This window comes from Leucopleurus acutus, assembly GCF_964270905.1.
Source record: "Leucopleurus acutus genome assembly, chromosome: 14".
In the NCBI taxonomy this organism is placed as follows: Eukaryota; Metazoa; Chordata; class Mammalia; order Artiodactyla; family Delphinidae; genus Leucopleurus; species Leucopleurus acutus.
The window spans coordinates 26,151,637-26,179,094 of NC_139156.1; the positions used below are offsets into that span (position 1 = coordinate 26,151,637).

Here is a 27,458-nt window from a genome sequence, read left to right on the forward strand (position 1 = left end):
CCTTTTCCTCCGCCTGCTTGGGGAAGGGTAGCTGGGAGGACAGATCTGTGCTAAGATAGAGTCAAGTGGGCGCGCACCACCTCGGGCCGCGCGCCTCCGCCCCATCCCGGCGTTGTTCCCGCTTCTGCGCCTGCGCAGTGTGACAAATCTGGCGCTGTCCCCTTCAGCACCACGCCGAGCCCGCGCAGCCCCTCCCCGCGGTGAGCCCCGCGCACCCCCGCCCCGCAAGTTCTTGCGCCCCCTGACCACTCGAACAGACCCCTTCTTCCTTCCGAGGTCACCACTTGCCTGCCCTGGAGTTCCCAAGGAGAGCAGTTGCCCTAGTAACTTTAGCGGTGCTTTCTTAAAATAGCCGGGCCCGCTTCTACCTTGGCCAAGGACACAAGGGTTGCCTGTCTCCCACTTCCTCTAGTCCAGGCGTCATTCCGTCTAACCTCTTACCAGACGGGCAGGATGCCTAACTCAGGCAGCAAGGAAGTTCTTTTTGAAGTCTGACTAACATCCCTTCTGCTGCATCCTGGGCGAGTGGTCAGGGTTGTGTCTCCTGAGTCCTAGTCTTAGAACATCCGGAGGGTTTGAGGCAGTGCTCCCTAGATCTTTCTTCCATAAATTGATGGTCTCCTGGATTTAGGGGGCGGGTCCAGTCTACACCCGTACCGCGTGCTGGCGCGGCCGCGTGCTCGTGGGGGCGGGAGCGCATGTGGCATGTAACAGGTCATGTGGCAACCTCCTAGGGACACGCGTGGGGTCTGGAGCGGGACACGCGTGTGCAGCTGGGTCCTGCGTGCCGCTCGGGGTGGTGGACGAGAGGGACGTGGACACGATTGGGGTGGGTCATGTGAGGGTCTGAAGAACAAACCAGAGGTTCCATACGTCCTCCCCCTCCTCAGGGGCGGGTCTCAGGTTGGCGGGATTGCCTAGCGTCGAGAAGGGGGGGCCAGCCTCCGGGGCTCAGGGCCCCGGGAAAGGGCGGGGTGGGGGGGAGGATTAGCTCTGAGCCGCGCGTAGGGGGGAAGGAGGGACTGAGAGGCGGGCGGGCCTGGAGCAAGCGGGAGCAAGCGGGAGTCGCGCTGCCTTCACAGCTGAGCTGGGCCCAGCCTCTCCCCTGCCTCTCCTCGGCCCCAGCTCCAGGCGAGCAGCGGTGAGTACTGAGGCAGCTCGAGTCCAGGGCTGCACTGGGGGTGCGCTGGGCCCCGATTGAGCTTCAGAAACCTGCCTGGCAGGGTTGCTGCTCCTGACCCTTGCCCCTACCCTGCATTGCCACCAGGAGACCTTTTACCCCTTTATGGTCCTTCCTGGGTTGGACAAGATCTGTCATACGCCTGGGGGGTGGGGGGAGAGATGGGGAGAGGGTCTGGTTCAGCCTTCACGCTGCCCCCCCCCCCGAGACCAGTGACTAGTGGGGGTTGGGGGAGAGGGTGTATGTCCCTGTTTACGGATGTGTGTGAGGATGCATCTGTATGTGTGTGACTGTGATCAGTAAGTGTCTGTGAGTGTCTGATGTGCCTGTGTCTCTATGTGCCTTGGAGAATGAGGGCCTGTGTGTATATTTGGGTATCTCTTTGTGTGTTCCTGTTTGATTGCAGTGTGTGTGTAAAACAAGCATGTGCCTTTCCATTACACACATATTTGTTATGACTGTGAGAGTGTATGAGGGTGTGTCTTTGAGCAATGTGTGTGTGTGCCTGTGTCTGTGTGTGCTGGAGGGTGTTGTCTATGAATGTGTTAGCTGTGTACTGATATTATTTGTCCTTATGTGTGTGTGTGTGCATGAGTATGTGTACCTGTGTGGAGAACAAGAATGTCCCTTTCCCATTCAGCATGTATGTAGTAGAGGAGGAGCCTCTGTTCAGGCCTTTCTCTTCCCTTTCACCTATGCCTCTCAGCCCCTCATGTCCCTATATACCACTCCCATTCTTCCTCCCTCTCCTTCCAGGAGGCCTGAGTTCTCTCCCCCTGAGTGAGGGGCTTCTATAGAGAGACTGTGGAAGGTCCATGGCTGGACGATGATGATGGCTGGCTGATACTTCTGGTCCTGAGGGTGGGGTAGCAGTCTTCCCCCTCCCCCACCAGAAGTAGTTCCAAAATGCCACAGGAACTCTGGGCTCACTCAACTTCTGAAATACCTTCCTCTCTCCTCCCAGGGTGATGCTTAGAGCCCCCAGGCAGAAAGGAGAGGAGCCAGGGGCCCATTGGGGGTACAATTCTTTTCTCTTCAGGCCTCCATAGAAGTAGCCCCAGCAGGAAGACTGATCACCACCCCCAGGGGTGGGATCAATGATGCCATATTCCCGGCGTGGGCTAGACCCCCGGTGCTCAGTGACCCCAGCCAGCTTTCCCTTCCCTGTCTCTGCTCTCCTGTCCACCCGACTCCCCGGCAGTTCACCCCCTCCTCCCCTTCCTCTCTTGCAGGCCTGTCTGAAGAGTATGCTGCGCCCTCACTCCCCACCTGGCCTGGCCATCCCTGCCCCCCCAGCCTGACCCCCGGCCCCAGCATGGCCCAGGGTGCCATGCGCTTCTGCTCGGAAGGCGACTGTGCCATCTCCCCGCCACGATGCCCACGCCGCTGGCTCCCCGAAGGCCCAGTGCCCCAGAGCCCCCCAGCCAGCATGTATGGCAGCACAGGCTCCCTACTACGGCGGGTGGCAGGTCCAAGTCCCCAAGGCCGGGAACTTGGCCGTGTGACAGCACCCTGTACACCCCTGCGTGGCCCCCCTTCACCCCGTGTTGCTCCCTCACCCTGGGCACCCTCTTCACCCACTGGGCAGCCTCCACCAGGGGCCCGGAGCTCTGTGGTCATATTCCGCTTTGTGGAGAAGGCCAGCGTGAGGCCACTGAATGGGCTACCTGCTCCCGGAGGCTTGAGTCGGAGCTGGGACCTGGGTGGGGTCTCTCCTCCCAGTTCCACCCCAGCCCTTGGTCCTGGCTCCAACCGAAAGTTGCGGCTAGAAGCATCCACATCAGACCCACTCCCAGCTGGAGGAGGCTCAGCTCTGCCTGGCAGCCAGGGCCTTTTACACGGGCCACCAGCTCAACCTCAGGTTGGAGCAGACGGCCTTTACTCCTCTCTCCCCAATGGGCTGGGGGGACCCTCTGAGCACCTGGCCACATTATTCCGAGGACCTGCTGACACTGGACTCCTTAACCAGGTATGTGATCTCCCTTGGGCTCCCTGGAACCCCAGAGACCCAGCAAAGGCCAAGGCTTGTCTTCTTGGTGGTCTTGGGCCTATCAGCTGTTCACTCTGAATCCTTCAGTCTGTGCTAAATTTGCCTCTTTCTTGCCCTCTTTGTTTGTCCTTATGTCTCTGCACCTCTGTCCCTGTGTTTTTCGTTCTGTGTTTCTGTCCCATGTTCTTGTGTCTGTGTGTGTCTGGCTTTATCTCTGGGTGCCTGTGTCTATGTCTCCCTCCTTGGCTTAGGGGGACACCTGGTCCTCACCCAGAGAAGTCTCCTCTCATGCCCAGAGAATCGCTCGGGCCAAATGGGAATTCTTCTATGGCTCTTTGGACTCCCCCAGCTCAGGTAAGGCCTGGGACTGAGGCAAGGGGAACAGGACAGGGCCTTTTCCACAGCAGCCATGGCGGGCTAGGGAGCCTTCCTTTAAACCTCCCCCTATTCTTTCCTGGGCTTCTGAGTCAGCTAATGCCTCTCTAGGCCTCAGTCTATCCATCTGTGTTATGATGGGGGTTGGGGGATGGCAGCTAGGTTGGGCACTTGGAGGAAGCTGGGTAGTGGAGGGAGGGGATGGCAGGATGTCAAGGGTCATTCCTTGGAGTAGAAAAGAGGCTGGTCTCCCTCAGGCCCCTCAAAGCTGTTTGATAAGAACTTGATTTGAAATGAGCTCCACTGGCACCAGGAACAAGCTGAGTTTGTAGCAGGAGGAATGGCGGCTAGACAGTGAAAGAACTTCCTGCCAGTTTGAGGCAGTGGGGGAGAGTTCCTTCTGAGAACAGAATCAGGACAGGGAGCTGACCTGAATAACCTCCTGACCAGGATGCCTGTGCACACTGCAGGTGCTAAGCCCCCAGAGCAGGCCCCCCCATCTCCACCTGGGGTGGGCTCAGGGCAGGGCTCTGGGGTGGCTGTGGGGCGAGCAGCCAAGTACTCCGAGACGGACCTGGACACAGTGCCCCTGAGGTGCTACCGCGAGACTGACATCGATGAGGTGCTGGCTGAGCGGGAAGAGGCTGACTCGGCCATCGAGAGTCAGCCCAGCTCTGAGGGCCCGCCTGGCACTGCCCGCCCACCTGCCCCACGTCCCGGCCCATGCCTTGGCCCTCGTTCCAGCCTGGGCAGTGGCAATGAGGACGAGGATGAGGCAGGTGGGGAAGAGGATGTGGACGACGAGGTGTTTGAGGCCTCAGAAGGGGCCCGGTGAGTGGGGGAGTGGGAGAGGAAAGTGGCTTGCTCCTTCCCACTGGCCCAGAGCCAGAGCTGGGCTCAAAGGGATGGGAATAGAGACAAGGGTGGGGCCGGGAATGTCAGGACAAAGCGGTGTGCTGACAGGGCACTGTAGCACTTGGGATTCCGGACAGAGGCCTGAGGCCTGGCAGGGTGCGGGGGGTGTGGGGACCATCAGCAAGAGCCCAGGAGGGTAGGGGCAGCCGGGATAGAGGAGGAAAGGGGTTCTAATGAGGGCCAGGGGCAGAGTGACAGGCCGAGGTCAGAATCAAGCCTGGGGGCACGGGAGCATCAGGCTAGATCCTGGATCCCGGCAGGAGAACGTGGAGTGTAGGGGCCTTCCTCTCTGTCTCACACCCCATTGCAGCCTGGAGCCTCATCTTCTTTTCCTAAGATGTTGCCAGAAATAGAAATGGGATGGCAGGAGGAGAGAGGATCAGGGAGAAGGAGGAGAAAGGGAGATTAACAGGGAGTGAGAGAGGAAGGGGATTGGGTGTTGGGTATGGGTAGGGCTGGGGTGCTCCAGGGTCACTAAATAGCTTGGCAAACCTGTGGTGGGGACCCCGTACCCGGGTGGCTCTTTTCGGGGGCTGGGAGCCTGTGGGAAGGGGATGATAATCCCCTTCACAGAGTCGGTATGAAAGTTCAATGAAATGCTACCTGAGAGCTGTCCTGTAGGCCCCTGATCAGAGATTCTCCTCCCCGCCCCTGCAGGCCAGGCATCCGAATGACTCACTCCGGGCCTCTCAAGTCACCTCTGCCCTTTCTACCTGGGACCAGCCCCTTGGCTGATGGGCCCGACTCTTTCAGTTGTGTGTTTGAAGCCATCTTGGAGTCACACCGGGCCAAGGGCACCTCCTACACCAGCCTCGCCTCGCTGGAGGCCCTGGCCTCACCTGGCCCAACCCAGAGCCCCTTCTTCACCTTTGAGCTGCCTCCCCAGCCCCCTGCCCCCAGGCCTGACCCACCTGCTTCTGCCCCACTTGCCCCTCTCGAACCGGATTCTGGTACCAGCTCTGCTGCTGATGGGCCTTGGACACAGAGAGGGGAGGAAGAGGAGGCAGAGGCTGGAGCCAAGCAGGCCCCAAGGAGGGAGCCCCCTAGTCCCTGCCGCTCAGAAGACAGCTACGGGCTGGGGGCAGCTCCCCTGGGCAGGTGAGTGATTCCTTTGGGTCCTCAGACTTGAGGCCCCAGGGCCCCAGGGCCCCAGGAACAGTTGCTCTAAGGGACAGAGCCTGAGTGTGAAGATGTAGTTTATATTCTTGACCCCTGATAGGAGTGGTTAGGGGATACAGATGTGTTTTCTCATTTGGAGGACTACTTCCATTGGCTGTGAGTGGGAGCCCCTCACAGCCTGCCGCCTTGGTCTCAGATCCAGTGACTTGCGAAACCATGGTTTAGGATTGAAGGGTCCCTAGAGGACACCCTCCTCTTTCTCTAGAAGGGCCCTTCCCTCCCCAGACAGAGCCCTAACCTGCTTAGAATTCTTCTGATCTTACCCTCAGTCAGCCTGGAGGTTTCTCCCAAAGATGCAGCCACCAGCTTCTCCTTTTGCTTCCCTCCCATGTCACCTCCCCCTCCAATCTAGAGTCTCTCACCCTTCTCCAGGAAGTCCTTTCACCAGTCTAACCTTTCTGCTCTCCCCTCTGCCAGCTACCCTCTCAATCACTGAAGCCATGGCAACAAGAGGGGGTGGCCAGGGAGACAGGGTTGCCTAGCAACTAGGAGTTTCCGGCCTCTGTCTCTGGGGTGACAGGTGGCTTTGTGAGTAGAGCAGCTGGGGTGGGAAAGGAAGGCAGAAGGAGACAGGGGATGAGGAATTCACTCTGACCCCCAATACCCTCTACCCCAGAGCCTACTTCTTTGAGGGTGTAAGAGAAGGACTGGAGGAGGCTCCTCTCCCTAAAAGGCGGGAAGGGGAAAGACATAGGAGCAGGAAAGTGTCCCTGCTGCCCTCACATCTTTGTCTGACCCTCCACTGTTCCTCCCTAGCAGTCCATCTATCCTATCTTTGCCCATAGGCTCAGACACAGAGGACTCTGTCCTGAGTAGGTCCAGTGTGGGAATGGGGAATCTATGTCTAATAGCAAACTTAGGGAGCTTTGGGGAAAGCAGCCAGAACTCCCAAAGCAGCAACATGGACTTGGGTTAGATTTGAGGCAGGACTTCCACAGAGAGGTGGTAATGATGGAGTAGGCTGATGGAAGGAATCTCCTCTGGAGAAAAGAAAAATGCCTTCCCCATGTCCCAATCTTCCCTTCTCTGTGTACTGGGTCTGGAGGCAGAGGAAGGATCTGGATGGTCCCCGAGGGCTTGCCTCACCTCTGAGCTGGTGTTCTACCCTGGCAGTGAACCGCCCCTGAACCAGCTCGTGTCTGATTCGGACTCAGAGCTGGACAGCACAGAGCGGCTGGCCCTGGGAAGCACAGACACCTTGTCTAATGGGCAGAAAGCAGACCTGGAGGCTGCGCAGCGCCTAGCTAAGAGGCTGTACCGACTAGATGGCTTCAGGAAGGCGGATGTGGCCCGGCACCTGGGCAAGAAGTAAAGGCACTGGGCTGGGATTGAGAATGGGGGGAGAAGGGATGCATCCTGCGGGCAGCACCTCCACATCCCCTGTATCTAATACCCCCAGGTCTCTAGGTAAACCCCACCTGGCCCCTTGACACTTCCCCTTGAGACTCCACCTGTCTCTCTGCCCTGCCCACAGCAATGACTTCAGCAAACTCGTGGCTGGAGAGTACCTGAAGTTCTTTGTCTTCACGGGCATGACTCTGGACCAAGCTCTCAGGTGGGTGTCCAGCCCTTTGAGGGCAGTGCCTACTCTCCAGGCCTGGTGTGCAGGGCCTCAGTTATGCCTCCTCTGAGCCCCGTGACTCCCCTAAACTGCCCTGAAGTCACCCTTTCCCAAGCTGTCTGGGCATGGCCAAGAGCCAGGGCTGCCTGGTAAGGGGACCTTGGGTAGAGGTGACATGTCCCCTCTTCCCACCTCCCCAGGGTGTTTCTGAAGGAGCTGGCCTTAATGGGTGAGACCCAGGAACGGGAGCGTGTGCTGGCCCACTTCTCCCAGAGATACTTCCAGTGCAATCCTGGAGCCCTGTCCTCAGAGGGTGAGGAGGCCCGGGGCAGGGTATTCCTGGCTGGTCACTGAGGCAGATGGGCACATCTGTGCAAAGCAGCATGAGTGTGTGTGCAGAAGTACCCAAATGCACGAGCTTGCAGGCATGCAAGCATGCATGTATGCAGACAGTACTGGCACGGCTGCACAGATGTGGAACTGTGCATGTGGGCAGGTATAGTGCTAGGTAGGGTCTAGTGTGTGTTGTGAAGAGGCACGTGGCAGGTGTGTTTGCATGCCGTTGTTTGCATACATGTGCAAGACAGTGCTTGGCCTGAGTAGGGATTCTATTTGGTCTGCATAACTGTGTGGGGCCCAATGGCTTGCATAGACACAGAGGCATGGTGGTGTTGGGGGCAAGCAGTGGGCTGCCCCTAGAACCTTAGGGAGTTAGGTAGGGTGACCTAAGAAGAGGGAGAGGTCCCATCTGAGGGATTTACTGGAAGAGAGGTCTTTGCTCTGGAGGGGTTTGCTAATGGGGTCGGGGACTTACAAAAGTGTGGTTGTGAGCCAAAGGGGTTCCTGAAAGGGGGCAGGGGATGAACTGGAAGATTGAGGAAGATAGATGTGGAAGAGTCCCTGCGAGGTGGCCAAGGCTGAATGTCAGTTCTCTCCTAGACGGTGCGCACACGCTGACCTGCGCCCTCATGCTACTCAATACGGATCTCCACGGCCACGTGAGTAGGGGGGCTGGCGGGAGGGAGCCCGGACCACCCCGTCCAGGCCCTCAAGGCCTGGGAGGCGAAGGACTCCCCGAGCTCAGAGGCCTCTGTGCCCTCCATTAGAACATCGGGAAGCGCATGACCTGCGGAGACTTCATTGGTAACCTGGAGGGCCTCAACGAAGGCGGCGACTTCCCCAGAGAGCTGCTCAAGGTGGGGGGTGGGGCGGGGCGGGGCAGAGGTCGTTGGAGGGGAGGGACAGGGGACCTGTCGGCAGGCCTCCGAGGTAGGGGCGGGGAGGGGCCTGCCACCACCCAGTTCCCGCTGTGGAAGCCTGAGCTCTAGTGACTCAGCCTGGGGACCGCCCCCTCCCCCAGCCCCCACAAGACTGGCTTTCCCGGAACATGCGCACTCGCAGTCCCAGCGCGCAGCGGGGGAGGGCGGGGAAAACAGTTCTCGAAAACACGTGACCAGCAGGCCCTGGACCCTGTATTTTGGCTTCGTTAGCGCCCCTCCTTAAGTGTTCACTGAGGAAAGGGGTGGGGTGTGTGTGTGTGGGTCTCTGCAAGGGCGGTGGGGCGCGCATAGGTACACCACTTCCCTCCCCGCGCCCAGCCCCCGCCCCACGGTGTACGGCCACAAAGGCCTCTCTGGTACCGCTGCACTGGAGGGACCCGGAGATGGGGGCCCTGAGAAGGACAAAGGCTTTCCGGGGTCCTGAAGCCAGTTAGCACCAAGCTGGGACTACACACTGCGCTTCTGGCTCCTTAGTGGGCAGGCCCCGCGCCCAGGCGCCAGGTCCTGAGGGGTTAGCTACACTGGAGCGGGTAGGATGGGAGGAGGAGGGGGGTGGCCTGGTTCTTGGCTTCAGTCCTCTTCCAGATAGGGTGGCGTTTTATCTGAGAAGGCCTGCACTCCCTTGAAACCCCCAGAGTTGTCAAAGGGGTCTCCCGGCCACCGCATACATGTGACAGCACAGGAGTGTCCTGGGGCGTGTCTGTGAACGTGGGGTATGTTGAGCTTCTGAGTTTGGGAACGTATCTTGAGTGGGGCCGTCCACTGTGAGTTGGGGGGGCGTCAGTGAGTTGGGGTGTATGCTGACTTGTATATGTGATTTAGGGTCTGTGAATCATAGGGCTTTGACTTGGAGTGTGTTTGTGCTTTAGGGCTTATGATTTAGAGTGTGTTGGGATGTAGGTTGGGTGTTTGTGTGTGTTGGGGTGTATATCTACGAATTGACTATCTGGTTTATGACAGGTGTCCATGAGTAGGGGGTGTATGTCTGTGAGTTAATGACTAAAATTTGAGGTGTACCTCTGAATTTGTAGTGTCTGTGAGTTGAGGTGAATGTGAATTGGTGCATCTGGTTAGTTGGGGTGTATGTAAAGTGGGGTGTTTGAAGGTGATTATATACTCGGGCATTTGAAGTATCTGTGGGTCGGTGAGCTGGGTAATTCCACGGCTGTCTCCATCCCGCGCCGCTGTCTCTAGACTCGTGGCCCCTCCTGGCTCTGTAAAAAAGGGCCGCCAGGAGGCGTTCCGACCTTTCTCCTCACCACCGCACCCTGACGAGCCAGGACAGCGCTCCAGACCCTACAGGGAAAGCCCATCTCACAGCCCTAACCTCCCAGCACCCCTAGAAAAGGCCAGCGCGCCGCCCCCCCACCGGCCCTCCCAGGCGCCTCCCCCGTGACGGCGCGCGGCGGGCCCTCCTCTCGGTCGGACGCCTCCATTTTGCGCCGTCCCCGCCCCTCGCCCTCGCCCTCCCCTCTCCGTCGGCGCCCACCCCCCCACGCGCTCTCGCCGAGCTGCAGAGCAGACCGCGTCGCCGCCGCCGCCGCCGCCGCCGCCGAGCGCTCCGTGCGTCGGTGGGAGCCGGGCCGGGCCGGGCTCGGGCCGGGCCGGGCTGCTCGCGCCGGCTGTCGGGGGAGCCGTCCGCGGGCCGTCCGGGCCGTCCGCGGCCGAGGCCGGACGGCGGCATGGCCGGGGGCCGCGGCGCGCCGGCCGGGTCAGCATGATCGGTGTCAACAGCATCCACAGCAGCGCCGGGCGGCTGCGCTCGCGCTCGCTGTGCTCCGTGCGCTACGGGCGCACCCACCGCGGCGCGGAGACCCTGTGCTACGGCTGGCCGCAGCGCTCGCGCAGTCTCAAGCCCGTGCTCTACACCGACCTGGTGGTCAGCCGCCTGCAGAGCCGCAAGAAGAAAAAGGCGGTGAGGGCGGTGGGGCCGCGGCCCACGCCAGGCTGGGGGACGACCGAGGGGGTTGCTGAGGGCGGCACGCGACTGAGGGGGCGGCTTGAGGGAGGCGCCGAAGGCATCGCAAGTCGAGGGGGGAGCCCGACACGGACAGAGCCCACGGGTAGCCAGGGGTGGGCATGGGGTGGGGGTAGGGCAGAGACCCTCGGATCAAGTTGGGGATCGCAGACCAAAGTGTCTTTGGACCTTCTAGATGAGAGCATGAAACGGAGCTCACCTGTGGGGTTTAGGAATTTTCGAAGGAAGACGTTGTGGGCCAAAGGAAGTGCCGAGAGGGGCAGGGGATGAACTGCAGGGGTGGAGACAAGGACCGCAGGTTGGCTTTCGGTGGCCACTTCACGTCCTGGCCCGAGAGTTGGAGTGTGAGGGCTTAGGGTCTGCGCCTTGCTGAGTTTGGTCGGGGTGGTGCTGGGAGGGCTGAGTATGCACCTGACTGGGCTGTGCTGTGTATGCATCTGACTGGGCTGTGCTGTGGGGTGGAGGTCGTGGTGTACCTGCCCCCCGCCAGGGTGTGCCCATGTGGGGTGCTTGGCAAGCCTTGTGGTTGGGTATAGCAGTGGACAGTGAAAGAGTCAGAGACCGTGTTGTGTGGGCAGTCGGGGCCTGTGTCCCATCTTGGAGAAGGTGCCAACGTCACCACTGCATCCAACTCCTCGCACGCAGGCATCACACGCCACACGCTTAGCCGCATGTGCTGGGGACACACCCACTCACGGACAGGCTGGTGGAAGCACCCCCACAGTGGGAGGCACTGGTGTGAACCCACGTTGCAGGCTACTCCCAAGAAGAGGGGTCCCCTATGCCACTACTGGAACCCATCCTCTCCTCCGACCACCCCAAGGCCCCTGCAGGTCCCCCAGGCCAACTGTACAGAGGCAAGTGACTGGTTCGGGAATTCACAGGGAGTTTGGAGTGTGCAGGGTTTGGAAGCTAAAACTATTGTCTTTTAGACTAGTGTCCACTCTGCAGGAACATGAAGTATGTGCGTGGGCAGGGGGCTGGACCACTCTGGCATTTGGCTTGGCGGGGCTCTCTGGGTTGGGCGAAGATCTCAGCTTGCACTGGGGCTGGGAGCCATGGGAGTGTGTTCTCTGTTAGCCAAGGAGGGAGGTGACAGGGAGAGTCCTGTTCCTGGGCCTCAGTTTCCCCATATGCCCTGTGTGGGTTTATCCTGTCGAAATAGGCCAAAACACATGGTTGGGGAAAGGAGAGCTTCTTAGGCTGCTCTTTTCCATTCCTTCTAGGGCTGTGCTTCCCCCACCCAGGTTCTGAATAGGATGACTCTTAACAATAACAACAACAGCAAAGATAATAGCAGTTGCTATTTGTTGTACATAAACCGCCAGGATGTCCTGTGTTAGTTGCTTGCCCTATGGTAAACACGTGGTACTTGGACTTCCCTGGCGGTCCAGTGGTTAAGAGCTCCCAGTGCAGGGGTGCGGGTTCTATCCCTGGTCAGGGAACTGAGATCCATGCTGCGTGGCCTGGCCAAAAAAAAAAAATAAAACGACCATGTGGTGCTACGTTTGTTCTTCCCATGGAGACTTGTCCAAAGTCATGCAGCTCAAGTGGCAAACCTGGGCCTGGGTCCTAGTACCTTGTTCTAGAGCCTGTCAGTCATTACACCCTGCTGCCCATCCCCACCCCCAGTTCTGTCTCCTCCCCCAAACTTGGAGGGAGGGCTCTGAGCTCTGGCATTGGTGCCCCTCCCCCCCAGGATTGACCCCCCACCCCCTTGGTTTGTTCCTCCCTCTGCAGGCCTTGTACAGCTCCATCAAGAATGAAAAGTTGCAGTGGGCCATGTGAGTCCTGGGGCGTGTGAGGGGCTGGGATGGGACATCGGGAAGGGGCTGCCTGGAGAGGTCGAGAGCACTGAGATGGGCTGAGTGAATCCTGGGGCTGTGGAGCCGGGGAGGCGGGTGAGAGCACGAGAGGCAGTGAGGCTGCCTCACTTCCTTTTTTGGAGGTGCCCGCCTGGACGTGGGGTTCTGTGTCTTGTCTCTAGCTGGGTTGTTATGACAAGCTGGGTTGGGGTGGGTGGCCATTGTCAGCTGGCCTGGGATGAGGGTGCTGAAACAAATGGGGGGAGGTCTCTTGGCACCCAAGTGGGAAAGTAGAAGTCTCTGGAAGTAGGGCCCCGACCAGTAGAGGGAGAGCCTCCTCCTGGGTCCTAGGGAGCCCAGAGTGTCACAGAATTGTCTACTCTTGGCAGCCCCAGTGGAAACAGAAAGACTCAGAGTTAAGTCTTGGAAGAGTCTAGTCTGAGGGAGGAGGTCTAGTTTTAGTCGAGTCCCCCAGTCTGAGGTAGAGCCCTCATCTGAACAGTCAATAGATCACTCCTACTTGCTGGTATTTGCTGAGAGTCCAGTCACTGCTCAGTTTAGCTGGGAGCTCCCAGTCTGCAGGAGAGAAGACCTCAGAGGAGGCAAAGCTCAGGACTGGGGCACAGGGGGGATCAGGGAAAGCTTCTGTGAGCACTGGTCTCGGGGCAAGCCTTGACGGAGAGGAAGCATTGTTTGGGGAGAGAAGGAGGGAAGTTGGCATTTGGGAGGCCAATGTGTGGTGGCTGAAACGAGTGTGGGGTGAGGAGACCAAGAGGAGGCAGGCTAGCTGGGATGGAGAGTGGCAGGAGAGAGACAGTGTTGGTGAGGATGTAGTGTAGGCTCCAGGTGGAAGGCAGTAGGGAGCTACTGCAGGTTCTTGATGAGGGAGTGACAAAATAGAATCAGATTCTTTAGATGATAGCTAACAGAGCCTGCAGACCAGGAGGTACTAGGAAGCTCCTTCTGCCACCATTTAGCCAGCAAGCTACGAGCAAAGCCTGGTGCTGGGTGTGGTTGAGAGGCTGATTCAGACATGTGTCTGCTCTGGTGGAGAAGGGAGTGAGGTGTGTGTGTGTGTGTGTGTGCAGAAATGGAGAGGATGGGGCTGCGTACACGTGAGGGGAGGAAGGGACAGACGTGGCCCTACCCTTGGGAACTCTAATCTGGGGGCAGAGACATGCTGCCTCGAGGACCCCTGATCTGAGTGGGGAGGTACAGCTACACCCTGGTGCAACCTGGTCTGAGGCCGGCAATGTGGCTCCAGGAGCCTCAGGCTGAGGGGAGCCACGCCCTATGAGAGGGGCAGTCCCCCCAGCCCCTTCTTCACAGACACTGGAGGAGCTTTCCTGGGTGGCAGAGGCCGGGCCTGAAGGGGGGGGTCGTGGCTACACGGCCAGCCCCCTCTGAGGTGATCACACCTGCAGAGACGAGGAGGAGCTGAGACGCTCTCTGTCTGAGTTGGCCGACCCCAACCCCAAGGTCATCAAGAGAGTCAGCGGGGGCAGTGGCAGCGGCTCCAGCCCTTTCCTGGACCTGACTCCCGAGCCCGGGGCCGCAGTCTACAAGCACGGGGCCTTGGTGCGAAAGGTGCACGCAGACCCTGACTGCAGGAAGAGTACGTGGCCAGGTGGGGAGGCCTGGGGGATGGATGGGAGTGGGCCTGTCTCAGGCCCCCCTGACTTGTCTTCCTTCCCCCCAGCACCTCGGGGCAAGCGGGGCTGGAAGAACTTCCACGGGATCCTCAAGGGCATGATCCTCTACCTGCAGAAGGTGCGGGGACCAGCTCAAGGGGCTGGGGCTGAGCTGGCTCAGGGGAGGGAGTAGGGGCGGGTCGAGCTGGGCTGGGACTGCAGCCAGGACGAGATGGGCACCCCACAGGAGGAGTACCAGCCTGGGGAGGCCCCGTCGGAGGCTGAGCTGAAGAACGCCATCAGCATCCACCACGCACTGGCCACGCGTGCCAGTGACTACAGCAAGAGGCCCCACGTCTTCTACTTGCGCACCGCTGACTGGCGGGTCTTCCTCTTCCAGGCTCCGTGAGTGCCCTCCTCCTGCCCATCCCAGACCCCTCCACTCCACTCCCAGCTTGCTCCCATCCCTTGTCCCTGGATTGCCTCATTCCTTCTCAGGCCAGGACTGGCATCCCTGGATGGAACCCTGGGCCCAGGTCCCAGATGGCTGTGCTGTCTCCCCAGGAGCCTGGAGCAGATGCAGTCCTGGATCACTCGCATCAATGTGGTGGCTGCTATGTTCTCCGCACCCCCCTTCCCAGCTGCTGTCAGTTCCCAGAAGAAGTTCAGCCGCCCTCTGCTGCCCAGTGCTGCCACCCGCCTCCCCCAGGTACCCCCAGCTCTGTCCACCTGGTACCAGCGGGACGGGGTGAGGCAGGCCTAGGCCGACTGCACTCCAGGCCACTGTGTATGATACATGTAGATGTCCAGTGCACCAGGACATGGGCCATAGGGGGGCGTGCAGAGGCTGAAATACTGTTGGTTAACCCATACATGGTGCTTTGTTCATCCAAAGGATGGGGCACCTTTTCTAAAAACTTGCACAAAGGCACTGTCTCTGCCAGAGTGACCATGCTCCCCCGGCCTCTAGGAGGAGCAGATGCGGACCCACGAGGCCAAGCTGAAGGCCATGGCAAGTGAGTTGCGGCAGCACCGGGCTGCCCATCTGGGCAAGAAGGCCCGGGGCAAGGAGGCTGAGGAACAGCGGCAGAAGGAGGCCTATCTGGAGTTTGAGGTGAGCCTCCCGGCCCGGGCAACTCTGTGGCTCCTTGCTCCACCGGTGGGACCTCTTTGTCCCCATACAGAGGCTCAGACTAGTGATTCATGGCATGGACTCTAAGAGTGGGACTAGCTAAGTGACCCTGGGCAGACTGCTTAATCCCTCTGAGCTGCGGTTTCCTCTTCTGTGGGACAGGGACAGCATTCCATTCCCCACTAGGGAGATAAAAGGAGATGATGTCTCTTACGTGCTCAGTTTTGCCAACTTTGGTAAAGGCTCAAGAAACATTAGCTGTTACAGTTGACAGTCTAGAGAGAGCCCAGAGAAGGTCACCAAACTACCCAGGGATCATGTCGCAGTCAGTCCTTGGGGGCTTTTGGGGCTTCAGAGGTAGGCAAGAACGTGGCATCTCCTAGCCTTCTTTGGCGTTCCCTCCCTGCTCCAGACGGGGGTGGGCTGGGCAGACGGCGGACAGCAGGCTCATCCCTGCCCCTCTGCCTCAGAAATCTCGCTATGGCACATATGCAGCGCTGCTTCGGGTCAAGCTGAAGGCGGGCAGTGAAGAGCTGGATGCGGTAGAGGCAGCACTGGCCCAAGCCGGGAGCACGGAAGACGGACTCCCCCCCACCCACTCCAGTCCCTCCTTGCAGCCCAACACCTCCAGCCAGCCCCGGGCTCAGTGTCCTGGCGCAGAGTCTCGCACAGGGGCAGGCAGTGGGCGGTGGAAGCCCTGAGTTGAGGGTGGGAGTCGGGGGGGGGCGGGTGGTGCCCACCAGGCACCTGCATGACAGGGCCCTGCCTGAGCCCGGGCCGGCCTCGGGCCACCTGGGAGGGCCCCTCGGTCCAGGGCCTGACCGCGCCGGACGCGGTGTCCGGGGCAGGGCAGGGCTAGGGCATGGGCGGTGTCCGGGGCAGGGCAGGGCTAGGGCATGGGCCTCAGGAGCCTTAGGCTAAGGGCCCCTCCGAGACCCCCTTTTTGTGATAATGTTTTGCACTTTTTCGTACAGGGGACTGGGACGGGAGGGGCCAGGGCCCCTAGACTTTTGATGCTTTTTTTTGTGTGTGGGGGAGACCTGACGTTTCTGCTGAGACACCCCACCCCTGACACCAGCAATCGCCCTCCACCCTGGGGCCTGGCTCAGACAGAAGCCAGGAGTTGGGGCTGAGCTGGTTTTCCCTCCCTCTTCCATGAGGGCTCACCCGCTCTTTCCAGAGGTGGCGGAAGGGTGTCCATGCTGAGGCCCTATGCACAGGCCGGGGGCAGCATGGCCTTGCTTTCCCTCCTTCAGTGGGCCCTGCCCTTTGTATAGCCTCCACCTCCATTAAAACTGCTCTAGACTTGCTGGCTGGGCCTCCTCCTCTATCCAGTGCCTGGCCTGAGGCCAGGATAGGCATTTGGTTCCCAGGAACAATAGTCACACACATCAGGGGCTGCTCTAAGTTGGGGAGGAGGCCACGCCCCCACCCTTTCTCATGAGAATCTTTTATTTGCCCCAACTGAAGGGTGGGCACGGGGTGTTAAATAAGAACTGGAATAGGTGGGGACACTGTACAGAGGGGCCCAGGAAGGGGGCTGGTGGGTGGGCAGCAGTTCAGTGCACCTGAGGCTGGGGATGTCCGTGGCAGAGCCCTCCTGGTGGCTCAGGAGGGGGGCCCAGCTTCTCTGCTTCCTGTTCCACCGACTGGCTCCCGTATGCACTGTCCTCCTTCACCTCTGCTGGGGGAGTGGACACGGGGAAGGACATAGGGAAGAGTCAAGGCCTCAAGCCTCCCACCCTCCAAGCCCAGATCCACCTTTGAGGTAGGGCTTTACCTGTGCTAGGCAGCTTTTCTCGGGTCTCAGGACCCCTCAGCAGCCTCACTCCCTCGTCCAGGCCCATGTCAGACAGGGCATCCAGCAGGCCCGCCAAGTCCCCACCAGCCAGCTGAGGAGAAGGACGAGGCAGGAGGCTTGAGTCATGGTTAGGGTGTGGTGTCCGCAGAGAAGCACCAGAGACCTGAGGCTGGGGCATGGAGCACGGGACGGGGACCGACTGACCTTGTAACTGCGTAGGAGACTGCCGCTGGGTGAGGCCGTCTTTCGATATGTGTCCACCAGACTGCGCAAACCCAGCCGTTCTGCCAGCTCTGCCCAGCTGCCCTGGGCTCCTGGCCCGTCTAGCAGATGCTCCAGGTTCTGTAGGACTGTATCCTCGAGTGGCATCTCTGGCCCTGAGGGGGACACACACATAACATGTTAGTTACCCCCCAGAGATGGGCAAAAACACAGCTGAATGCCACCTTTCTCACATGGTAACCTGATAGATAAGGCAGGAAGGGCCACTGGGGGCAATGGACGGAGGACAGGGATGGAGGAAGGGAGACCTCCTTGAGTGGCCCTGAAGGAGAAGAGACCTCTGTGAGCAGGGGTCTGGGGTCTGGCATCTGGCAATGGGTGGGGAGATCTCACCTGCAGGGCTAGGTGGGGTCAGGGGGGGCGCCATGGTGTCCTGAGCAGCATTTAGCAGCAAGGTCTTCACCTGGAGAGACAGCCTCAGCCTTGACTACCTCCCATCACAGTCCTTAAGCCCAGGTACCAGATACTCAGGACCCATCTATAAGCCCAGCTGCCCCATCCCCTGGTACTTCTAGTCCCAGGCTGGCCTCACCTTGCTGCTGCGAGTGAGGTCAAGAGGTGTGTGGCCCCGAAAGCTGCCTCGGGTGTCCCTCTCAGGGCCCTCAGAATCTGAGTCACTACCAGAGGTGGGGGGCGAAGGCAGTGGGCACAAGGGCTCCTCGTTCTCTGCATGGATGTCGGCACCTGGGTGAGGGGATAGTCATGGAGAAGTACAACAGGAGCCCACATTAAGGATGCAAAGTGGGGGGACTGGGAGGCCCCGCTTTCCTTCCCCCCAGCCCTGTTCATATGCCCCTGAGAGTGAGACTGACCGGCCTTCAGAAGGAGGCGGGTGAGGGTCGGGGATCCCAGTCCAGCTGCCAGGTGTAGGGGCGTGTTTCCCGCAAAGGTACGGGCATTCACATTGGCCCGGAGCTGTGGGGTGCAAAGGAGTGGTTGATCACAGCACCAACTGATTGGCTGTCCCTCCGCCACACCCTCCCCATCCCTAGTCCCTCCACACCCTTGGCTCCATGCCTTCCACAATCCTCAGTCCCACCTTGGTGACCAGATGGGTGACCAACCCCAGCTCCTCCATTTCTGTGGCTAGATGCAGGGCTGTTCGGCCCCCCTGCCGCTCTGCAGCCTCCACTTCAGCTCCGTTGTCCACCAGCAGATCCAGGCACTCGGGGCTTCGGGCACGGACCGCCAGGTGTACAGGGTACAGCCCTAGTGACACAGCATGCTCAGCCTGCAGCTGTGCCCCCAATGTGACCCCCTGACCATCTGACCTCGATGCCTCATGTCCACTACAGGCACTCACCAGGTATCCTCTCTGGTCCCCACCCTTGCCCGCTGGTCCAGGTGATGAACTCACCTTCAAAGTCTGGCAAGTGCAACAGTTGGGGCATGCTGGGAACTCCACTCCGCAGAAGGGTGCGCAGCACGTCAGGGGCACTGGCACGTGCCCGGAGTGCCAGGTGCACGGCTGAGTCTCCATGCCGATCCAGCAGTGCTGGATCTGCGCCCACCTGCAGCAGGAAGCTCACCACGCTGGTCTGCCCGGTGATCACTGCCAGATGCAGGGGCGTCTGGGGAGGCAGGCAGAGTGAGCCAGGCCTGCTCCTGGCCTAGACCCACCTGACTTCCAACCCCTACCCCCTCACCAATAGATGCCCCTCACCTGGTGCAGGTGGTTGGTGAGATTAACAACGCCGAGGTGCGGGGCGTGGTAGATGACGTGGGCTATTTGCTCAATGACGCTGGTCTGCCCGTGGATGATGGCCAAATGCAGCGGCCTGGGGGTTGGGGAGTAAGACTCTGGCCTAGTGAGCCCAGCAACTCAGCATCCTTCACTCTCAAAACCCCACCACCTCCACAATCTCTCTCCCTCGGCCCCGCCCAGCCCAGACGTCTCCAAGGACATCGCTGCACCTGAACTAATATTTCCGAGCACCTTTTGCGCTAAGTATGTACTATTATTGTGCCCCTTTAAAACTGAAGTGTGCAGAGATTAAGTATCTTGGACAGAACTAGAGCATAACGAGGCCAGGCTTGAAACCGGGTCTGTCCAACTCCAGAGCCCTGGCTCTTTTTAAGTCCCTTTCCCGCCCCGCCCCCCACGACCTTCCACCGCGCCAAGCCCGGGACCCCGCCCGCCCGGCCGCCCGCCCTCCCACCTACGTGTCTCCGTTCTCGTCCTGCGCGGTCAGCAGGTGGCGCTGTCCCGCCAGCAGCGCGCGCGCGTCTGCCGTGACGCCGTAGTCGAGCAAGGCTCGGGCGCTGCGCTGCGCCAGGCCGAACAGGCGCGCGTTGTATTCCCGGGCTGGGGGCGACAGGGGGTGTGGGCATGGGCTAGGTCCCCACCCGCAGCGTCCCGACCGCCCGGATTCCCGAGGCCATACCTCGATGCAGCAGCTCCGGGGCCTGTTCGCGCTGGAGGGTCCCGGAGGGGGCGCTCAGCTCTGCTGCTTCCTCCCCAGCATCCACGCTAGGCGCCTCGGAGGCCATCTGCGCCCCGCCCCCGCCTCCCGGGTAGCAGCCCATTGGGGCCGCACCGGACTGGTAGGGGCTGTAGGCCAAGGAGGAGGAGAAAAAGCCGAGGCTGCCACCTGTGGACACAGGCAGGACTGTGGGGAGGGGGCACCAGGAGGACTCTTCCAGATTTCTTCCCCCACAACTTTTCTCCCCTTTACCCCTCCCTCATCCATTCCCCTTCCTGCCACCAGCACTCACCTCCTCCTCCAGCTCCTCCATAACCCCCAGCCGAGCCCCCAGAGCCTCCACCCATGTGGGAGCCACCCCCAAAGGGCTGGGAGAAGGTGGGCAAGGCTTTCCTCCGCTTCCGCTGCACCTCCTCCTTGTCTGGGGGGAGAGGCAAATGCGATATTAAAACCCCAACTCACGCCTTGCCTCAAGAGCCCTGTCCCGTGTTTGGTAATGGCCTTTCCCCTGAAAGCCCTCAGGCTGGCTCCTAGGGTCACCTCTTACTGGGACCTTCCCTACTCCTGATTTGACTCATGGGTCCCCTGATCTAGTTCTTGGGACCCTCCAGCCAAGCCCCCACCCTCCAGCCCCCGTGGGATCTTCAGCCCAGCTCCACCTTCCACCAGAGGATAATAGGTGAACTGTTTGGAGTCAGAGACATCCCCCCCACGCTTGCGTTTCAGTTGCAGGAACACAGTTACAGGACGCTCAATCTTCATCTTGTGATAGGGAGGTGTCCGGAACACAATGGCATACTAGGGGGAAAGAGAACATAAGGTGTATTAAGGCCTTGGCCTAGTTTCGGCCCAGGCCCAGCCCTGGCCCTAGGGTACCTGTTTGTGAACATCTGTGGGAGAGAAGTCCCCGAAGGCCTGCCATCCATTCTCATCATCCTCGTAGAACCGAACCTCAATGTCATCTACAGGGGAAATTGAAGTTTGGCCACAGCTCCTAGTAGAATCTCCAGGGCCATTTGTCCTGGAGCTGTCCCGGTCCCCAAGCTTGATACCCAACATCCCTAGCTCCCAGCCTAGGCTCCAGCCTCACCTTTCTGCACCTTGTCACAAAGCAGATAAACCTCATCTCCACCCCGCACAGAGCCAGCTGTCTTGTCCATTCGAGAAATCTTCAGGTTTGAGGCTCCAGGAGACTCTATGGAGATGGGATATCAATTACTTGAGAGGATATAATAGCCATGGTCCCAATTATGGAGCCAGGGGCTTTGTATTATCTGAACAACCCCGAGAGGTACAGGAACTGCTAGTATCTTCATCTACTCAAGATGGAAGCCATACTCAGAGAGGGGAAATGACTTGCTCAAGATCACTCAGCTCATACATGGTGGGGCCAAGTTCAAACCCAGGCCTATCTGACTCCACAGTTCAAGGTTGCCCTCCATGCTCCCTCTGGCACCCAGGCCCCAGGTGATCAGGATACTCACTGCTGTCATGGATGGGTTGAGAGATAACTGGCTTCAGGGGCAGAGAGAAGGAGCCATCACTGGCTCGAAGGAAGGCAGAAAAGCGCAGCCGCACGATGCTCAGATCCATCACCTTCTTTAGTTCCTTGGCCTCCTGCTCCAGCTCCCGACGCTCGGCCTCTGGGCAGCGGGCACACATGTGACCCCTGGAGTCCTTCTCCTTCTCTACTCCTTCCATGACCACCTCCCATGACTCCCTCCATGTCCTCCATACCCGTAAGGCCCTGGGGCCTGGAGCGAAGCCGCTGTCTCTGAAGTTTTTGTATCATAATCTCCATCATGTTCTTCTTGGTCACATGCAGGACACCCAGGTTGTTAAATCTGGGTAGGGGAGGGGAGGAGTCAGAGGCCTTGCAGGCAGTTCTTTCCTCCTGAGGCACCCTCCCCACTGCCAGGGCTCAGCTCAGCTCTACTTCCTCTAGGAAGCTTTTCTAGTTTTCACTTGGGGCCTTGGGTTCTAGGGCCAACCAGGGTCTCTCCCCTTGGTCAGATGCTAAGCTCACAGAGGTGGGCTGGGGCCTAGAACTGGCAAGCAATGAGGGGGCACGCCAGTGGAGACCAGGGGTAGGGGGCACCTACTGGGCAGTCATATCCTTGGGCCCCACAGACACTGCGCAGACCCCCAGCTCCGAGCATTGCTTGCCCACCAAACTGTGGGCGTGAGCACGAGGCGGGTCACTGTGTGTTACCAGGTCCACCTCTATCTTGGCCGGTCCCTCGTAGTTACAGATCTGTGAGGGGTGAGGGCTGTCAGTAATGCCCATGAATACACTGTCCACTAGCCCACCCTCCAGCACTATCCTGGCTCACCTTGACAGTGGGATACGTCTTCCGACCCTTCTCGCTGGAGGCACCTGGCAGCCCTCCGTGGGAAGGGCCTTCACAGCCATATCGAAATCGGAAGCCTCGCTGAAGGTGCCAGGGCACAGTGACATTGTGACCAGGACAGACACCAGCCCCCCATCCCCCCCAGCCAGCAGTGACCATAATGACTGGATGTGTGTATCCTGAATCACAACCACACCACTGTGATCATCAGCAGCTAAGCATCCCAACCCTAAGTGGGTCTGTGTCAGTTACCCTCCCTGTGGCCACCCAGCTGCAACTACCCCACTCACCCCCAAAGCTGAAGCCATCCCACACTATCCCTTCCACTCGCTCACCTGCTTAGGCTGTTCCACGATCACCAGGTAGGGGCCATCAGCTGGGGACAGAGGGGCCTTGCTGAGCCAGGATCTCTGAGCCCACTCCCAAGGCAGAGGGCACATACTCCTCCCTTCCCCTCTCTCCAAGACAAGGGGAGGTCAGGGGACTTACTAACCTGTCTCTGGGGCTGGCTCCTTGGGTCCCACCATGGACGGGTTGAATTTGAAATCATCATATTCAATGATGCCATCCAGACCCTGGTTTGGAGACAGACTGGGGTGGCAGCTGATTCTGAGCCACCCCCAGAGCCCTCCACCTCTTAGCTCTGTAAGCCTTCAGTAATGACTCCCTCTCCTCCCCAGGCCCATATGAAAGCTCCTACTGTAAGCAGTTTGTAGACAGACTGACTGACAGGCAGGGTGAGATAATCTGAGGACGTTACAGGTGTCGGGGAGTAGATGGCACTCCGAAAGATGGGCAGACAAGCAGACAGGCACGGGGGGGCAGACGGCCGGCTTTGGGGCCAGGCGGCGTGACTCACTGGGTCGTAGCAACTGTCCATGTCTCTGGGCTAGGCCCGGCTCTGTCCGGTGGCTTCGGCGGGTCCTGTTCCCCAGAGTTTCAGGCGCCCGCCTTAGGTGGGGAGGAGTGGCGGGGGTAGGGAGAGACAGATCAGGACGGGAGTTGGGGGAAGAGGGGGGCCCAAATTTGGGGGAGGGTCCGATCTCCTCCAGCTACCCGTCCGGGTGTGGCGGGCAAGATCCGATGGAGGGCGAAATCTGGAGCTGGGCTGGGCCGGGCCGGGGAAGGGGCAGGAAAGTTAGAACAGCTTAGGAAAGTCCCGAAAATACCACGGGGAGGCGGGGCCGGAGGGGGCGTGCCTGGAAATGACGCCACTGGCCACTCCCCCGAGGCGGGAGGGGCGCGAGGTCTTCTCGCTGGCCTGCGGGCGCCCGCAGCACCTCTACAAGCAGAGGAGCGGCGAGACCCAGAGAAGGCCCCGCGGGGTTGGGGGCCACCTCCTCCCTCCAGAGCAGGCGCCAGGGCCTGGAGGGTCTTTCAAGGCCGGGGGAGGCTACTAGTCCGGGGCCAGGCCCGCCTCCCGTCCCCTTCCCCTCCCCCGTCCTGGAGCAACCTCGGGATTTTCTACTCCGAGAGAGGCCACGGCTGATTCACCCCGGGGGGTTTTGGGGGGATATTCCTACTGTAAGGAGGCCTCCTCCCCGAAGGGCTGTAGGCGGGGGCTCTTCCCAGTCGGGGGCCCCGGGGTTCTGCCCCGAGAACCGGTCTCTGGGGCCACGGGGCGGCGGGAGGAAAGGTGTCTCCTCCTTGGGATGGGTTCCTCTATTCCCTCTCCCCGAAACATCTGTACAGCTGTTGATTCCCACACCGCACCTGCTTTGGGGGCCCACGCCCCCCCCCAGTCCCATAGCCGTGTGTAATGCATGTATGTGTCTGCATCACAGGTGTACAAGTGTGTTTCGGCCCATGTGCTTGTGTGTGCATGGTGTGAACATGCGTGTACAGGTGAGCGTCCTTAAACTAATCAGTGTGGACACATGTCTGAGCATGTATGTAAGGGCACAGGTGAACATATCTTTGAGTTTCTGCGTGAAGGGTATGGGGTCCAGGCACCTGTGCACGGGTGAGTGTGTTTTGCGTGTGCATGTGTGTGTGAGTCTGAGTGCATGGACGACCCTTTGCACCCGCCGGTATATGTGTAGATGTACGTACGGCCCGCGTCTTTGTACAGGGATATTGATGTGTATCCGCGTGTCTTGTTCGTGTGCGTGCTCTCTGGAGTGTGCAGATGCCGCTCTTAAGCTCTGGGGCTCGGTCAGCTAAGGGCCCTCCTCCTGCCCTTCCCGGCGTCCCGCCACCCAGGGGTCTGAACCCAGCCACTCACCGCGGCGGCGGCTCCGGTTCCGGATTCTCTCCTTGCCCGACCCACCTCGGACGGGTCGCGGCACCTCTCCAACCACCCGGACTCCAGTCGGGAAAGCCCCTTTTCGGCCCCCGGGAGGGGGGAATTCCCGTGACGTTTCCGTGCGTCACTCGCCATGCCCTTTTTTATTGGCTGAAAGTTTAAGTCCCGGACTCGCGCAGCCAATCAGGAGTGGCTCAGGCAGCCCCTCAGAAGAGAAATATTTGCGCCGCGCGGGAAGCAGGAGTGAGAATGACTCTCAGGCGCTGGCTCTGGCCTGGGGACCAGTCCGCTGCGGGATCCGCTGACCGAGTGCCATTCCCCAGTCGAAGGACCCGGCTCCAGTCTCACCCACCCAGGCATGTCCCAGCCGGCTGGCAGCCCCCGCTGCTGCTCGGCTTTATGGTGCGCCTAATACTTGGCCACTTCTGAAGCCGGGGAACCCCAAGGGGAAGCTGGTTTGCCTCAGCCCTCTGGCCCCCCGCCCGGAGCGGGGCCCCGCTGCCGGGAAGACTTAGGGGAAGAGGGAGGAAGTTGATCTTGCAGTCGGTTCCAGAGTGCCATCTGGTGGCCTCTCTGGAGCCGCGAGGAGACTCCGTAATCTTCTCTTAATCAGTCTTCCCTGGAAGCGACAATCTGTACCTAAAACTTGTTCTATAAATGGCAGGTTAACTGCTGGCCAGACTTTCAGACCTGAACTCAGGTCTGCGCCGCGTAAGAGAAATGAGTTGTTTATTTGGGGGACTCAGGCCTTGTTCATCGATCACGGAGATTTGGAATATTAGAATGGAAAAGGCATCCAAAATTAATAGTTAATACTTCCTCCGATGTAGGAAATTGCCTTTTATACAGTTTCCAATGTCCGCTTCGACCCTTCTAGTGGCAGCAAGGTCAGTACAGAATTTCACAAGGTGCTGAACTCCGAGGCTGGACATTTCTGGTTGGTAGAATTTTTTTTTAGGAGGTGCCATGAGTAATCTCCATTCTTGCAGGCGTCCTCCCTTCGGCTCACCGAGGTAGAACACAGGCTGTTGTTTCAGATCTTTCCTGCAACTTGCCCCTGACCTTGATAATGGAATTACAGGCCTGCAGTAGCTCTGCATAAAGGGAGACTATTATGGCCCTTGATTTGGGCTATTTTCTGTCACTTCCCCCCTTCATGTTGCCTGCAAATGGAATGTGCCAGATACTGTGTTAAGATACTTTAGTATAAATTCTTATTCTTCCTCCCAGCAGCACTAGGAGGTAAATATTACCTTTACTGATAAAGAAATTAAGGCTCAGAGAGGTGAATTAACACAACCAAATACACAGCTAGAAAGGGACAGAGTGAGAATCAAACCCAGTCTCTTAACTCTAGGACAAAGCTCTTTCCCCTAAATTTGTATAAAACAAAGCAGGCCTTTCCACCGCACTGTGGGCCTCCAAATAATTTGTCAAAATCCAGGGATATTGTCTACTACCTTCCCCTGGTAAATCAGACCCAAAACCGTTAAATTAAAATGGAATGAGGTTAGATTGGTGTACTACAACTTAGTGAACCTGTGCTAGTTACCATTGATTACAACTGTCCTTTCAAAGTGCTCATAAACCAACAGCTGAAATTGGCATGAACACTTCTAGTCTCCAAAATGTCTCTAAAAGCAACCCTAGGGCTTGAGCTATTCTTTTTTATTTTATTTAATTAATTAATTTATTTATTGGCTGCGTTGGGTCTTCCGTTGCTGCACGCGGGCTTTCTCTAGTTGCAGCGAGCGGGGGCTACTCTTCGTTGCGGTGCGAGGGCTTCTCATTGCGGTGGCTTCTCATTGCGGTGGCTTCTCTTGTTGCGGAGCACAGGCTCTAGGCACGCAAGGTTCAGTAGTTGTGGCACATGGGCTTCAGTAGTTGTGGCTCACAGGTTCAAGAGCGCAGGCACAGTAGTTGTGGCACGCAGGCTTAGTTGCTCCAGAGCATGTGGGATCTTCCCGGACCAGGGCTCGAACCCATGTCCCCTGCATTGGCAGGACGATTCTTAACCACTGCGCCACCAGGGAAGCCCAAGGGGTTGAGCTATTCTAATTATGAGATTCTGAGCTGTAATTTCTTTCTATTTATTTATTTTTGGCTGCATTGGGTCTTCGTTGCTGCACGCAGGCTTTCTCTAGTTGCAGCAAGCGGGGGCTACTCTTCGTTGCAGTGCACAGGCTTCTCATTGCAGTGGCTTCTCTTGTGGAGCACGGGCTCTAGGTGCACAGGCTTCAGTAGTTGTGGCGCATGTGCTTAGTTGCTCTGCGGCATGTGGGATCTTCCCGGACCAGGGTTTGAACCCATGTCCCCTGCACTGGCAGGTGGATTCTTAACCACTGCACCACCAGGGAAGCTGTAGTTTATCTGAAGATTTAAAAAAAGAAAAACCTTTATCATAGAAAGTTTCAAACATATATAGTGGAGAAAATAGTATAATGAATCCCCATGTACTCATCAGTCAGCTCCAACAATTCCCAGTGTTGTCCTGGAGATTTTAACTGACTCAAAGTTTATTGTTAGTTGCTATAGCCTCATCTGTCTCTACTTAAGAAACCTCTTCATTGTTTGTTTCACTAATTTCCAACCTAATGATTATCTCTGTTTCTGTACCCAGGCCTAGCACTACTGCTGGCCCAGAAGAGAGGCACCATAAATTCGCTCCATTCACTCACCAATAAATAGGGAGGGCCTATTCTAGAAATCAGTGTCCCTATTTGAAGACAAAAATCAAATGGTTGTATAATATGTCAGTTGGTGATAAGTGCTACAGAGAAAAATAAAGTAGTAAGAGTATAGAGAGTGACAAATGTTTTCTGTGTAGCAGTCAGGAAAGTCTTCTCTGATGAGGTAACATTTGAACAGTGACTTGAAAAAAGTGAGGGGGTGAGTTATGTGGATATCTGAGGGAAGAGCATTCCAGGTGGAGGCACCAGTAGTGTAAAGGTCTGATACAAATGCGTTTGGTATATTTGAGGACCAGCAAGGTTAGTTAGGTAGGTGAGAAAAAGTAAGAACTTTGGATTTTATGCTGAATGAGATGGAGATCCATTTGAGGGTTTTGGGCAGTGGAGTGAAAATGATATGACATGTATTAAAAGTATCCATTTGGCTGCTGTGTGGAGAGTAAAGGGTAGAGAGTATGGGACTAGAATGAAGGAGGGAGACCAGTAGTCCAATAGATGGTGGCTTAGACTTGGGTGGTAGTGGGTGAGGGTGGGAGAAGTAGTCACATTCCAGATAGATTTGAAAGACAGAAGCAAAAAGACTTGCTGAGGGATTGGGTGTGGGATGTGGGTGGTGGGGTGTGGGCATTGGTATAAGAAC

At 58.4% G+C, this 27,458-nt stretch overlaps 2 protein-coding genes across 4 annotated transcripts; one reads left to right on the forward strand and one right to left on the reverse strand.

Moving 5' to 3' along the window:
* Window positions 1-2,480: 2,480 nt before the first annotated feature.
* On the forward strand, window positions 2,481-15,727 carry PSD (pleckstrin and Sec7 domain containing; the record flags this gene model as incomplete). The annotated part of the gene is made up of 16 exons (XM_082854988.1): window positions 2,481-3,149; window positions 3,422-3,524; window positions 4,016-4,376; window positions 5,118-5,558; window positions 6,753-6,947; window positions 7,114-7,194; window positions 7,401-7,513; window positions 8,140-8,198; window positions 8,307-8,396; window positions 12,199-12,242; window positions 13,688-13,878; window positions 13,963-14,033; window positions 14,142-14,299; window positions 14,459-14,603; window positions 14,865-15,008; window positions 15,497-15,727. The coding sequence occupies exons 1-16, from the start codon at window positions 2,496-2,498 to the stop codon at window positions 15,725-15,727; spliced, it is 3,081 nt and encodes a 1,026-aa protein (XP_082711114.1). The 5' UTR covers window positions 2,481-2,495.
* A 758-nt stretch (window positions 15,728-16,485) lies between these two features.
* On the reverse strand, window positions 16,486-24,167 carry NFKB2 (nuclear factor kappa B subunit 2). 3 transcript variants are annotated; one of them, XM_082853828.1, is made up of 23 exons: window positions 24,108-24,167; window positions 22,743-22,834; window positions 22,377-22,458; window positions 22,219-22,259; window positions 21,866-21,964; window positions 21,635-21,786; window positions 21,270-21,376; window positions 21,017-21,175; window positions 20,623-20,727; window positions 20,409-20,494; window positions 20,192-20,330; window positions 19,825-19,953; window positions 19,494-19,700; window positions 19,273-19,414; window positions 18,773-18,887; window positions 18,467-18,680; window positions 18,149-18,318; window positions 17,922-18,024; window positions 17,642-17,793; window positions 17,443-17,512; window positions 17,032-17,204; window positions 16,807-16,918; window positions 16,486-16,707 (listed from the first exon to the last, which is right to left on the reverse strand). In XM_082853828.1, the coding sequence occupies exons 2-23, from the start codon at window positions 22,761-22,763 to the stop codon at window positions 16,586-16,588; spliced, it is 2,700 nt and encodes an 899-aa protein (XP_082709954.1). In that variant the 5' UTR covers window positions 22,764-22,834; window positions 24,108-24,167; the 3' UTR covers window positions 16,486-16,585. The 3 variants fall into 3 exon arrangements, 2 of the variants coding, with proteins under 2 accessions (XP_082709954.1, XP_082709953.1); XM_082853827.1 differs by having other exon boundaries at window positions 16,486-16,710; XR_014326715.1 differs by lacking the exons at window positions 16,486-16,707; window positions 17,443-17,512.
* Between the last annotated feature and the right edge of the window lie 3,291 nt (window positions 24,168-27,458).

Coding starts and splice junctions, on each gene's coding strand:
- NFKB2 (XM_082853827.1), bottom strand. CDS start 22,763: ATGGACAGTTGCTACGACCCA. Junction 19,954..20,191: donor CTATTATCCTCTGGTGGAAG/GTGGAGCTGGGC, acceptor CTCTCCCCCCAG/ACAAGGAGGAGGTGCAGCGG. Junction 18,319..18,466: donor GCACTTGCCAGACTTTGAAG/GTGAGTTCATCA, acceptor CTGTGTCACTAG/GGCTGTACCCTGTACACCTG.